Below are 14,398 nucleotides of genomic sequence, written 5' to 3' on the forward strand. Positions count from 1 at the left end.
GAAAACATGCATGTATATTTTAAAACATTCTTTCTTAATGTTTTAATTATTTTTCGTTTTAATATTCATACTCACGCTTGTTATACACGTGAAATCCACACATTTTGTCCACCTCAGCCATCAAGTTGCCATGTATATTCAGTCAACGGCCAGAGGGGTTTAAACTAGTATATTTTGATCACTATAAGTGTCCAGATGAAACTTAGTGGATTACAAGGACCGGGATGACAAACCGGAATAAGTACAATGGTCTCCTAGGCTATTCAAGAAAAGCGAAGGGTTTGGCAACAAGCGTCGGCTTTCTATCATACCTATGATCCTTATAACTAAGGGTGTTCATAAAAACCCGAAAAACCGAACCAAACCGAAAACTAAATCAAACCGACCAAAAAAATCGATACCTTTTGGTTTGGTTTGGTTTTAGTTTTGAATTTTAAAAACCGATCAAATTTGGTTTGGTTTTGGTTTTAATCAGAAAAAAACCGAACCAAACCGACTAAAGGAGTAGCTATTTTAAATTTATTATTACACCTATATATATGTATATTTTTATACAAAGTTTCAAAAAATTTATGGTAAATGTTAATAGTTTGCACTTTTGATATAGTTCTTTACCTTTACATTCTAGTTTGATTGGTAGTTTTCTTTTGTTTAGTGTAAGAATCCATTTCATGTTAAAAATAACATATTTTTAATTGAGTCCTTAAATTATTCATCACTATTTGATTCAATTATCATCAATATATCTTGGTAAATAATAGATTTCCCAAAGGGCAATTGATTTGATAGTGTTACATTGAGAATATGGTCGCCGGAATATGTGTATGGTAGTGTATGTCTTATATTTAAAAAAAACCGACAAATAACCGGAAAAACCGAAAAATCGACATAAACCGAATCGAGAAAAACCGACTTAATTGGTTTGGTTTGGTTCTAATATTTGAAAAATCGACTTACTTGGTTTGATTTCTTTTTAGGGAAAAACCGATCCAAACCGAACCACGAACACCCCTAGTTATAACACTAGTCTTTTTTGTTCGGTGTTAGTGATCATAGGTCAGAAACTCGTATTTAAGAACCAACAAGGGTTGTGGTGAAGTGGTAAATACTCTTCATCATTTATCAGACGTCTCGAGTTCGAGCCCCTGGATATGAAGTCGCCTTTGTTAGGGAGCGCTTTACCACCCAATGTGGGACTTCCCGGCGCGAATCCGGATTAGTGGGGCCCCAATGTGGGAACCAGATACCAGGTGAGAAATAAAAAAAAAAAAAAAACTCATATTTAAGCTTTATTTCACATTCTAATTACTACACTTTAATTGTATTTGAGCCTAATTATTATGTTATTTAGGCTGTGATTTCAAGTGAAGAAATGAGTTTGAAACTAAATTGAATGATTTGGAGCTTTGAAGTCTGAGTAGAAGCCCAGAGAATTAAGCCAGGATTGTGTTCGGACTCGAGGACCAAATCTGGATGTTAAAAATTGAGGACAAAAAATTACTCGGAAAAAATGCACTATTGCGCTGCGGGGCACAAGGTGCTAGTACAAAATTGCTATAATTTAGAATAAAACCTGCTTTCTGGACTTTCCTACTAGCACGACGCATAGGGCGATGCGCCTTTGTAATTTTGTTAGAGTGTTGTCCCACTTCGGCTCAGAAATGTTAGTTTCCTCCGGGCCCATTCTTACATGATATATATTAGGGGTGTGCATTCGAATCGGTTTATCGATAAATCGAATCGATTATTTGTTATCGGTTTATCGATTTCGATTTCGAAATTTTCCTTATCGAGTTATCGATTTCGATTTCGATTTTGTCCCCTTCGGTTATCGGTTTATCGATAAACCGATAAGAAATAATTAAAAAAAAATTTACTTCTTTAAAAATTTTTTTTTTTAATTTTTTTTTACCCTTATTCTATAATACCCTTTCCTTTAGCATAAATCCCTAACCCTATTATTTCATCTACCACATTTAAGGAATGATCATATTTAAAGCTCAAGGGAATGAAGTTCAAATTAATCGAAAATAGAACTAGCCGTGATGATGTAATTTTTTTTTATACCGTTGGGGTGTTGGTGGCATACATTTGATCCCTTACTTTAGTTTCGTTGCATGTACTTGTTGACACAATTTTTATGTTATAAACGGTGTTCGTCTTATTTTAGCTTCTTTTGGTCCATATTAGTTAGGCGTGTTTATAGCGATATACCTTCCGTGGAATCCCGCAAATTTTCTTATTGGTGTAATCGATAACCGAATCGATAAGTCCCAAAAATCGATAAATCAAAATCGAAAAAATCGAAACCTTATTGAAACGATAACGATCAGCATATGTACAAATCGATAATCGATAAGTAATTATCGATAAGGGTCAAAATCGAATCGATAAATCGAATGCACACCCCTAGTATAAGTTACATCAAAAACACGATTTTAGTGTATTTTTGACCTTGGGAGCTTTGAGAAGCATTTGAGGCTTTAAGATACAAGATTTCATCATTTTTTTCATCAATTCTATATGGCAGTTTGGATTTTTATGCTAGATTGATGTTTTCTTATTCTTTAAATGTATTTGTGATGACTTACTCCATAATTATTGAGTAGCTACCCTTAGAGTTTGACTTGATTGTTATCTATGGATTTAATTATTGTTTGATTGCTTGAATTTATTGGAAGAGCTTTACCTCTATTTGTGATCTTATTCTTTATTGTATTTAATAATGAAGAGCATAATAATGAACTTTGTTGCAACGCATGCTTTCATTTATTTTGGTACTTCTTTAATGTAATTGAAAGCGCTTTGTGATCTTTCTTTTGAATTAAGATTGACAAATATTCGAGAGAAGTTTTTCTTAGACCATTCTTACCAATAAATTCTTGCAAGTTTAACCGCACATCATATTACCTTATTTGAAAGGTTTAGGTTTAATCGAGAGAGGAATCTAAATCAATATAATACTTAGGAAAATAACCTCTTGAATTCGAGAGAATCAATAGTTCATTAATAGTGAAATTAAACAGTGTCAATTCCATTATAACAATCTTGCACTTATCATGCCATGATGTTTTATCTCTCACATTGATAATATGTTATTCTCGAGTTGTTCGCGATCAATTGTCAATTGTTTTACTTTTAATAGTTAATTATTGTTCATAATCATCCCAAATCAAAGTGTTAGAACATCCTGAATAGAATTTAACCTAAAAATTACTTGAATATTATTTAAATCTAATCGTTGTGGAGACGATATTTTACTATGCTATCTTTAACTAGCGATTATAGATTTTCTGTTCTGTTTTGCGCTTGCTCGTCAATTAGGGACCCCATGAGTAGTCGCTAGTGTCAACGGTACTTGCTGTATGCTTTTTATGATCTCTGGTTTTGATTCAATTACCACTTTTATAGGTAATGAGCCTCAAAGTATTTTCTACAACAAAGCACTACTACTGTGGAAGAATCAAAGAAGGCAGAAGCAACAAGAATTCAAAATTAATCTGTTATAGTTAACCCAAAATATAAGAACCCTAATCCGCATTTAGAACGGTGCACCTTCATAGATCAAAATCCAAAATCCAAACCAAAACCTTATTTAGCAGCTTAAATCAACCCGTCATGTTTCTAAATTAAGGGGTAGTTAATGCCCAGAAGCATTCAAGCGTCTTCCAATCTCAAAAGAAACAAAAGCATCAATACAAGCATACTCCACTTGCTCCACGCTGAGCTCTTCGTTATCCCACTTTCCAATAGTAATGCGCTTGGGCTTTTCCATCTCTTTACCAAGAACAACATCGCACAGCTTCTTTAAACCAGCATTCTTCAGATCCCTCATGCCATAAGCATCCGCCGCCAAATGCCTTAAGTCAACCACATTACCCACACGTATCCCATAATCCTTCTCCAACTTTTCAACGTCATTCTCGATTCCAACCCCAACAATAGTGTAACTGGGATTGCACAAAAAAACGGATAAGAACAAAGGTATGTAAAAACAGTGCTGGAGTTGAAATATGAGACAGCGTCGGCCAACGCAAAGCTGAAGAATTGCGACTTGGCTTTGTTGATTACGGTTGAAAGTGGGTCGCCACTCGATATCAAGTCCAACAATGAGGCGGTCGAGACGACGCGCATGGACGGCTTCGATCTCCCAGATCCAATCGCCAACATAGCCTGGGCTGTTTGTGACTGTTGTTAGGATTCGATCACCGAAGAATTCAACGTCAAAAGTAGTGATAGTCATGGCTGTCAATGCAGTGTGATCAAAACTCTGAAATATTACTAATAGGCTATAGTAATTTGTATTTATAGGGGCAAGTAGCGAAGTTCCGTGTCAGAGACGTTGAAAGTTCAAAATTCTGATTTGGGCACAGCAGAAGTAAACGTTTCTGATCTTAATAAAGTCTAAAACTGTAATGCGAATTAAACGCCAATTATAAAGTTTCCTTCCCGAAAAATACTCATTTCCCGTTCCAAATATTACCGTTTAGTATAAATTGAAAGTTGAAAATCTGCTACACTCGTACATGTGATTTTTTTTCCCCAGCTATTTTCACATATATTACAAAATTCATTTTTTCTGCATTATTTAACTATAAAATTGACAATATTAACTTTAATTTGCTCATTCAAATCCCAAATAAATTACTTGCCCGTTTGGCCATACAATTTCTTTTACTTTTTTCTGAAAAATATTTCATTTTTTTTCGAAATCAATGTTTGGCAATAAATATTTAATTTTCACTTATAGATGAATTTCAAATTTTTTTGAAAATTCGAAAAACTCCAAAAAATTATTTTTTAATATTTTCACTTTAGATCACTCACAAAAATTCAAAAATACTCTCTCCGTTTCAATTTATGTGAACCTATTTCCTTTTTAGTCCGTGCCAAAAAGAATGACCTCTTTCCCTATTTGGAAATAATTTATCTTTATGCAATGATTTATAGCCACACAAAATATATGTGTTTCATTTTACACCCCAAGTTCAAAAGTCTTCTCTCTTTTCTTAAACTTCGTGCCCAGTCAAATGGGTTCACATAAATTGAAACGGAAGGAGTAGCACAAAATTATATTTATATTCCTCTAAGAACTCGTTTGGACATACAAATATTTTCCTTTTTTTCAAAATTTTTTTGAAAACAATGTTTAGTTATTCCATTCTTATCAATTTTTCTTTTTTCACTTGAAAATCCATTTTCAAATTTGAAAAACTGGTTCCCACCACTTTTTCAATTGAAAATGAGAATTTTGCTAGTTTTTAGTTTTACAAATTTACCCTTTATTTTTAAAACTTATAAAATGGCTCCATCAGTTTTTCATCTTTGACAGATACAACTTTGGCGATTGATGGTGGAACATCAGTCCTAGTTGATACTTGAACTCTGCCTACTGGAAGTTTGATTATATGGTTATGAGAAATATGTGGCAATGCCTGCTTTTGCACCTTCGTTGTGTGTTATTGATTTTGGATCTTCTGTGTATTGCAGTAAAGTAGAATATGATAACAGTTAAACAATAGCATTTTGATTGTTTATTTCAAGTAGGATAATCAAATTATGGTGGTTTTGATATTTTTTACAAGTTGTGGGGTATAAATCATGTTTCATGGTTTTGAAAAAAAAGACATCCAAATATATTGCAAAAATTATAACCAAACACAACTTCACCTTCAATTCAAATTTTAGTAAAATTTCAAATTTGAAAAAAAAAAATTGGAATTCATGTCCAAATGCCTACTAATTTACAGACATCATTTTCACTTGGAGAAATTTTTTATTTTTTCGAAATTTTACAATTCTTATGTCCAAACGCCCACTTAGCTAAGATTGCGCCTTTCCATACTCCCAAAGCAAAGCAAAAAGGCTTTTACTTCTTTGCCAGTAAAAAGTTTAGATATTGTCAATTACATCTGCAGCTAAGTAAGTAACAGTACTTCCTATACCTACGATATTCATAGCTTCTATTGTCAACATGGTGGACTGATTGACATTTGAAGTTCGAAAAAACAAACAATATTTATGTTACCGCTACTATGACTTCTGTTGCTGCAGTCCTCGTAAATGGAGGAGCTAACTCCTTTTATCTTGTTCGTTTAATAGTAGTAACTATTCCCTCCGTTTTAATTTAGATGAGTTAGTTTGATTCAGTACGGAATTTAAAAAGAAAAAAAATAAGATTTTTGAAATTTGTGATCTTAAAAGTTTAAGGGATAAAAGTTTTGTAGTATTATGACACTTTTGTGGTTATAAAACTTCTCATTAAGAGTAAAATGAGCAAAATAAAGAGTTTAAAGTTGAATAATTTTCAAATTTAAAAATGTATCATTTATTTTAAAACAGACTAAAAAAGAAAGTACCCCAGTTAATTTGAAAGGTAAGGAATAGCTAATTAAAGCAATTTTTAGAATTAAAAGAAAACTAAATCAATTTCAATTTTACTCGTACAATTGAACAAAAAATCATTAATGTTAGTGGACATTTTCTTATATGAAAATGATTGGAAAACATTATTCAAAACTTATTTGATTTGAATAAACGTGAGGATTGAGTAATAAAATTTTACTCACAAGAAAGGCGAAAGGCTTGGCAACAAGTTAACGGTTTTCTATCATAGTTGTGATCGTTATAGCACTAGTCCATTTTGTTCTATGTTAGGGAGCCCTACAAGTGTTGCTAGTGTCATCGGTACTCGCTATATGCTTTTTAGGATCTCGAATTTTTATTCAATTACCATGTATTTACTTACTGAGCCTCAAGGTTTATGTTTCTATGTGATCGCATAATCAAAAAGAAAGTCTGAATTTTCAGCAAGAAAGCTGTTGGAAATTGGTGAATTTTGGTTTTGATGATTAACAAACATGGCAGATATATTGGGTTGGTCGAATGACCCGGTGAAGGACCTGGTCCTACTGGGTTGGTCTTACGAAGTGCTGTCACTTAATCCTAGCGGGAGTAGGTGATGGTAGGCTATCAATAGTGTTTGAAATAGTTTGTAGTGGTAATTCAGGAATTAGCTTTTAATTTTTTCTTTTAGTTTTAGTTTTCTTAAAAAAAACTTCTCCTCGAGATTTCTTTGTTGAAGAAATCTTGAAGAGCATATTCTTGATATTAAACTTTAAATGATGTGAAGATGGAGCATAACCAGCCTAAGAAATCAGTTGCAGAGTTAGCAGCTGAACATTCTCACAAGTCTGCTATTTGTTTTTAATGTGGTGGAAATCATTTATGGGTTGGCTATCAAGCAGGTAAGTAGGTAAGTATTCCTCCTATGGTTCATCTTTTGAACACTCTCACATTGTTTCCAGTCCGTACATGTATAGTGTTTCTTATGGGCACAATATTAACTCTAGTTGGAATGAATACCCTTATTATGGTTGGAATGAAAGCGAAGTGAGACAACCACCTCAAGAGAAGAACGGTAGTTTAGAAGAGTTTATGTATAAGGTCATTGATAAGGTGGAAGAGAGATTTACACAAGATGATGAAACCATTAACAACCTAACAATGCAAGTGAATCAATTAGTAAATATACTTTCAGAAAGCTCATTACATTGTGAAAGTGAATATATGGAGGAGATACCCTGTGAAAATGAGCCTACCTAAGAGGGTGAGCATCCAAAGAAAGAACTTGCCACTCTGCAAGAACACTGTGATTCAATTGAGATGACAGAAGATGAGGCTTTGGTTGAGTGTGAAGCAATGAAAGAAGATATCAAACCCCCATCCACCTATCCACATTAACAATTTTTAGTAGAAGAGAATGAGGAACAATGGTCTTGGACTTACCAGAGTAATACTCACATGACCTTTCTTCTTCATTTTCTTATTTTAACCTTGATCATGTTGATTTTATTTTTGGGGATTTACAGGAATATGCAGGGATTGATCTTGCAAATAAATGCAGAAACAAGTTGAGGATAATCCTACAAGAACAATCCACCTCTCAAAATGAGGCCAAGAAAGAAAGAAAAGAGCGGGTCTTACAAATATCCTTAAAGGACTTTGGCCTCATGAGCTCCATAAAGAATCTTGAGGAGCGAAAACGAAGAATGAATTCAGAATTAGGGGTGGAGTTCATAAGTCTTCGAAAACGGAAAAAATACTTGAAATGGCAATCCAGAAAAAAACATCAATACTAAGATCGGCTAGAACAAGGTGATCACCAAAAGGAATTACTGAATAACATATAAAGATGGATATTACTGCTATGGATGGTCCGATACTGAACAAACGAGTATTTACTGTGGATGGAATAAGGTTCTCTTTCAAAAGTAGTTTTGTCCCATCTGCTAGAGCTTGAAGAATTCCTAAAGGGCCAGCATATTCAGGTCCGATACGTTGTTGTATTCCTGTAGATATTTCTCTTTCTAACCAAACAATTACTAGTACACCTATTGTGATTCCTAATTGTTTACCTTGAAAATGGTATTAAAATTATATTTGATTTTGTAGTTCTAAAAATATGTGATTTATTTCAATACTAGTTGTTAGGCAATAGATGCTAAGTGTAAGTAAAGAGAATAAGATATGCAAGGCAATGTTGTCGCAAGACTGGGCCTCGAGTTGGCTGGAACAGGGAGCCTCAAGGTCTAGTTAGGGCAGTTAGCAATGAACACTTGATGAAGAAACGATGATATCGAAGGCCTCGAAGATAGCCTTTTGCGGTTAGTAATGGGGAATAAATGAACAATAAATGAACAAGCAATAAATCTATAGAGTAATGGTTGAACAAGTTTAGGCAAGAAAAGCAGAGAATGTTCTATTGTATTCATTATTCATCTTTTCTACAAAATGACAAGGGTCCCCTTTATATAGGGGGGGGGGGGGAGGGGAGAATCCCAACATAGTACATATCTAAATACAATGAGGAAATGCTATTGGTATAACCTCATAATGGCTCAGTACGGATTTGTACTATTCTTGCACACCTGGTCAGCTCCAACCACGTGTCCTTGGGAGCTTTCCCGCCTTTCCATGACGATCATCGATTTATACTTCTTCGAGATTGACCACAGTGAACCTTCGATACGCTCCCTCGAGGTACGCACCTCGGGGTCACACTTCAAATTCTGCTTCGAGCTTCTCGAGGACGGGTATGGAGTGCCACAGTAGCCCCAAAGTTGAACTCCTCGATTTTGGCCGTATACAGATAGTCCCTGCATTTCTTAGAATAGAATGATATGAAATGATTTTGACCTCGATTTTCTCGAGCTTCTTGTGATGACGTCACGTTCGTGACGTAGGCGCTCGAAGCGATCGAGACATCCCGTCGGTTCATTCCCCCAGAAGCATTGAATGCACCGCCGGTCCGTTTCCCCAAAAACATTGAATGCACCGTCAGTTTCGTCGTCATTTCTCTATAAATAAGGGATTTCTTGAACCAAAACTTCACTCATTCTTTTCTTCAACAACCTTTAGCCCTTTCCCTTCTCTGTATCCTCTTCTGATCTCTTATTTTTATGGTTCAAACCTGTGACACAAGGTCATAAGGCAGCAACCTTGTCAATTATGCCATGGCTTTTTTTCAAAGCCTTTCCCCACTAAGTGGAGTTATACTGAGTCGTTGTTGTTGTTGTTGTTGTTGTTGTTGTTGTTGTTGTTGTTGGCTCGAATCAGGAGGGCATCAAATTCTTCCCGTATCAGAAGATATGTGGACTTTACACCGCTGCTCATCTCTCTTAACTTCAACCTGGTGTGGCGCTTCATTCCTTTTGCTTTCCATGGAGTGAGGTGGCACTATCTACTAACTTTTGCATCCACACCGATGCAATATCTCAAGAAGTGGTTTCACAATAGTAGTGCTGACGAGACCCATACTCGCCAAGTTTTTCACCAGGCCACAATTTTCTTCGCTGTTAAAAGCTTTTGCTCTTTGATAGGCTATAGCTTTTTCTTCGTCTATTGCTATTTCGGAGGAGGTTCTCGAAGATGCCGCTCTAAAGATCGAAATGGAGTCCCCGAGGAAAAGGTTCTCGAAGATGTTGCTCTTGAGGATATACCCTCGAAAGTAGATTAGGCCTTTGGCCGTTGTTTTTCTTTTGCTTCTTTGTTTCTGTGTAAGGGCCCCTCGTGGACTTTGTAAACATCTTCTATTAATATAAGAATTTCTTCATTTTGCCTTCGATTTGTGTTGAACTCCATTCTGCCTTTGTTTGTGAAAAATCCAAGTGTACGACTCTGACGATTAGTCCGAATACTAGACCCGGAACATAATAAAACCTTAGGTTATTAATTGATTAATATGATGCTTCTTAAAGTACTTTGTTATCCCTCGGACTAAGCTTGGATTGATTTAATGCGAACTTAGGTCACCGGGACTTCTGAGTTCGAGTTGAGCGAGAGCTGGGTCTCCATATTTGAAATAAAGCTAGCCCTTTTAGGCTTCATTGATATTCCTCGAGTGAGAATTTTCTCGAACTCAGGTAGCCTTTGGACTTAGCAACCGGGTGAGCATTTGCTCGATCATCTAAAAATAAAGATAGCCCTTAGGCTTTTACAAATAGTCCCCGAGTGAGAGTTTGCTCGAACTCGGGTAGCCATTAATTGAGTGAAAATTTGTTTGAACATGAAATAAAGATATCCCTAAGGCTTTATAGATAGTCCCCGAGTGAGGACTTACTCGAACTCGGGTAGCCCTTGGGCTTAATAGTCGAGTGAGCGTTTGCTCGAACTCGAAATAAAGATAGCCCTGAGACTTTAATAATAGTCCCCGAGTGAGAACTTGCTCGAACTCGGGTAGCCCCTAGGCTTAGTAGTCGAGTGAGTGTCTACTCGAACCCAACATGTAGATTGTTCTTAATAATTTCTAACAAATCGATTCCCGATGCCTAGGTCCGGACGTCAACATCATGACATAAGCGGTTGAAGTGACTAAAGGGTACGATTCCCAAAATCATTAAAAGTAGGTGGCCGACAGTCGGCCTTTTGGCTTCCTCAACACGTTTAAACGATCTTTATAAACAGACAAATCCCATAACCTTACAAATTTTATTCTCTTAGTGCTTCCAAAGTCTCACTTAGCCTTTTCCAATCTCCCTGGTCTCCCCTTTCTCTTTTCTAGCAATATTTTCTATCTTTTCGGATCTTTTGCTTAGAGATGGCAAAAACTTCTAAATTTGTTCCTCAAAAGGAAAAAGCTCCTTCATCTTCTCGATTGACCAAGAGCAAAATGGTAGCGCCACCTCGTGTCGAGGAATGCATCCCCCTGCTGTGTGAGATCACGTCCGATTTTAAAATCAAAAAACCTATTTCCACGCAGGGCCGATGCAAGCCTATGTGCCAATATATTTGTTTGGTAACCAAGACCGTGCTTGGTCAAGTAAAACAGGATTGCGAATGGGATAACAATAAAAAGATAGTGATTCCTTCATCTGAGGAAGATATAACCATGTATAAAGCGTGGTACTTGAGTGTATATACTTACCCGTTTACATTGGGCCCTGCAGTTCCGACCTAGGGTCCCATAGACCCGGTTATCCTCGACTTTTGCCAGCGGTTACAAGTGACGCTCGGCCAGATCTACCCTTCCTTCTGGTGAATTATTTACTTACTCAGGTTCTTTTCGAACTAAATTGAGGGGATATCCTTCACCCTCGATCATTTGCTCATATGTATTGATAAGGACAAAGACCGTGGATGGATGAGCCGGTTTGTCCAAGTCCAAACCTCCGATCTCATTCTTGCTGATTGGATGTCGTTCCCCGAGGAATGGAATTTCAAGCGTAAGTGATATACTGAACTCTATTATTTTTGTTCTCAGTGGAGCCAGACTCCATAAGGACGTTTTCTTTCCTTTTCCGCATCGATCCCATGGATGCCAAACGAGGTCCCCGATCTTGCGGATTAGGCCGGCAAACTGGCGGCCTCTTCGAATTATGACGAGTGAAAGTGGAGAGATTTGTCGAAGGGCAAATGGAAGGCTAAGCACCATGGTATTTGCTATGTAGTCCTTCTCTCGAGGAGTACTTTCCTTTACGTACACTAATTTCTTTGTTGCAGGCATCAGTGAGTTTTCTGAGGTGAGACCGTCCCCTTTAGAGGAGGAGGAAGGGCCTTCGACTTCTGAGACAAGGAAGGATAATAAAAGAAAGAGATCCTCGAAGGACGAGTATTCCCATAGCAAGGCAGGATCCGCCCGGGGGCGCGAGGAGGACGTTGCCGCTGATGAAGATCTCATATTTATCGGTTGTTCTGTGGACATCAATGCACCCGGAGAGGATGATTCTACATTGATGGCTCGAACCAGGAGGCCTCCCGAGACTGTTGAGCCTGCTGGGCTTGAGGCCCCTAGTCTCGAGGGAGAGATTCCACAAGAGAGGAGGGGCGAAGGTCCTTCATTACCTGATTTGGCAGGTGGTTCTCGGACGTCGGGAAGTACTCCGAGGGAAATGGGCTTCGACGTATTTCTGCCCAATCAGAGCGCCTTGGGTTGCTCTACCGGGACCGATGAGATCGAGCCGGTAGATGCAAAATCGACCTTCGAGGAAGCTCAGCGACTCTGCTCTATGGTGAGTTTTGAAGTCATTATTACCTTTCTAACTTCGTACTTTTTTTTAACTGAACCTTCTTTCTCATAGGCCTTCGATAAGCTCAAGTATGAGCTGTGAGGCTAAGTTGCGTAAAGCCTTGAATGGGGAGAAATCTCTCAGGCTTCTTTGTGACAAGAAGACAAGAGAGCTGATACATCTTCGATCGGAGTTGAACCGAAGTTATGATTACGAAGGCAACCTTGAGAAACAGGTAACCTTTATTTTGAGGGAATACAGGCTTCTTCTCCCAACTTCGGAAACTAACATTTCGGTATCTCAGTTGCAGAGAAAGACATAGACGCCGGAACGCCTTCAGGGCGAAGCCAACCAGGTTAATTCTGAATGCAACAAATTGAAGGCATAGATAGATGCTCATGTTGCGGCCAAAAGGAACGCTTTGGCTAAGGCCCCCGCCCTCGAGATACAACTTCGTAATGCTCGAGAAAGCAACTCGGTCCAGACGAGCAGGATTACTAAGCTTGAAACAGATCTTTTGAAGATGGAGGCCGAAGTTGTGGATGCCCGAGCCGAAGCCGAAGAGGTTCGAGCTAAGGCCGATAAGAAGGTGGCCATCTATCTGAAAGATGCTGTTGAAGCTCGTACGAAGTTGAGAGAGGATTCCGATCGAGAGAGGAGAAGCAATGAATATGTCTGATGCATATCCCGGAGGGAAACTCTCGAGGAGATTCACGGTAAGGGCTTCGATCTCTCGGAGGAGATAGAGCAGGCCAAGGCGGATGAGTTCGATGCCAAGTTCCTCATTTTCGATGCTGAAGACAACGAGGAGGAGGCCAGTGAGGGAGCTGATCTCGAGGGAGCCGATTGAGACATAGTCCCCGAGGGGGAAAGGCTAGTTCCCTATGGTAGACTAGGTTTTTATTTCTTGTTTTTTGTATAGGGCTCCTTGTGGGAGTGTTGTAAGTGTATCTTTGTGCCATTATTTATAATAAAAAAGGAACCCTTTGGTTTTCCGTTTACATAAATTTCCACTTGCTTGTGTCTTTGTTTATGTTTTGACTTTTGATGCTTGCCGATAGTTAGTCCGATATGTTGGACTTTAAGATAGGAACCCTTAGGTTATGCTTGATGAGTAATTGATAATAGTTGACCGTTTAGGGCTCGGTCCTCAAATCAAGTTTTGACTCGGGCTCATTGACTCTTAGGTTTTCAACATATTGGCCCTTAGGCTCTTTAGGCTGGCCCTTAGGCTCTTACGCATTGGCCCTTAGGCTCTTTAGGCTGGCCTTTAAGCTCTTACGTATTGGCCCTTAGGCTTTTTTAGATTGGGTCGATGCGACCTCTAGTATGGCTATAGTATTCCCCATTTCGGCTAAAGATTTTGAAGTTTTGATTATGCCTTGGCATGTTTTGTGTTCGTCCGACTCTTCGACGCCTCAAATAAGAACCTCGATTATGAGTTGATATGTGACGATAATTGAGTACCTCGGGAGGTTCTCTTGAAGGCTGATTTTTCGAAGCCTTTTTGCTGAAGGCTGATTGTCTCGAAGCCTTTTCATTGTTTGGAGCCGATATGATCAAAGCTCCTTTGCTTATGCCGGGGGTAGCCTGATAAACTGGTTCTTTTCGAAGTATTTGAAGGCTTTTAATTTTATGGCGGCGGTCGGACGTCTCCGAGCCGCGTTTATTCGGCCGTAGCCTTTTGATATGACTGTAGTATTTATGTTCGGCCGTAGCCTTTAGTCCCCGAGTGAGATGACCTTGGCGTCTATATCGAGGGTATGCCTTTTTAAGGGTCTTACAAGTTCGGATATAGCCTTAGCCTTAATATCGGGGTTATGCTTTTTAAGGTCTTATAAGTTTGGGCATGCCTCGTTGAGGTCTTACAGATTTGATGTTGCCTCACTGAG

General features: G+C 38.0%; 1 protein-coding gene across 1 annotated transcript; it reads right to left on the minus strand.

Annotated features, from left to right (window-relative positions):
* Positions 1 to 3,510: 3,510 nt before the first annotated feature.
* On the minus strand, positions 3,511 to 4,364 carry LOC109216203 (Werner Syndrome-like exonuclease). Its single transcript, XM_019380337.1, has one exon. It carries the CDS (start codon positions 4,241 to 4,243, stop codon positions 3,641 to 3,643), a length of 603 nt encoding a protein of 200 aa, XP_019235882.1. The 5' UTR covers positions 4,244 to 4,364; the 3' UTR covers positions 3,511 to 3,640.
* Positions 4,365 to 14,398: the final 10,034 nt, after the last annotated feature.

This window comes from Nicotiana attenuata, unplaced genomic scaffold (genome assembly GCF_001879085.1).
Source record: "Nicotiana attenuata strain UT unplaced genomic scaffold, NIATTr2, whole genome shotgun sequence".
In the NCBI taxonomy this organism is placed as follows: domain Eukaryota; kingdom Viridiplantae; phylum Streptophyta; class Magnoliopsida; order Solanales; family Solanaceae; genus Nicotiana; species Nicotiana attenuata.

What these genes read in the sequence shown, in the direction of transcription:
- LOC109216203 (XM_019380337.1), bottom strand. Translation starts at nt 4,243, where the DNA reads ATGACTATCACTACTTTTGACGTTGAATTCTTCGGTGATCGAATCCTA.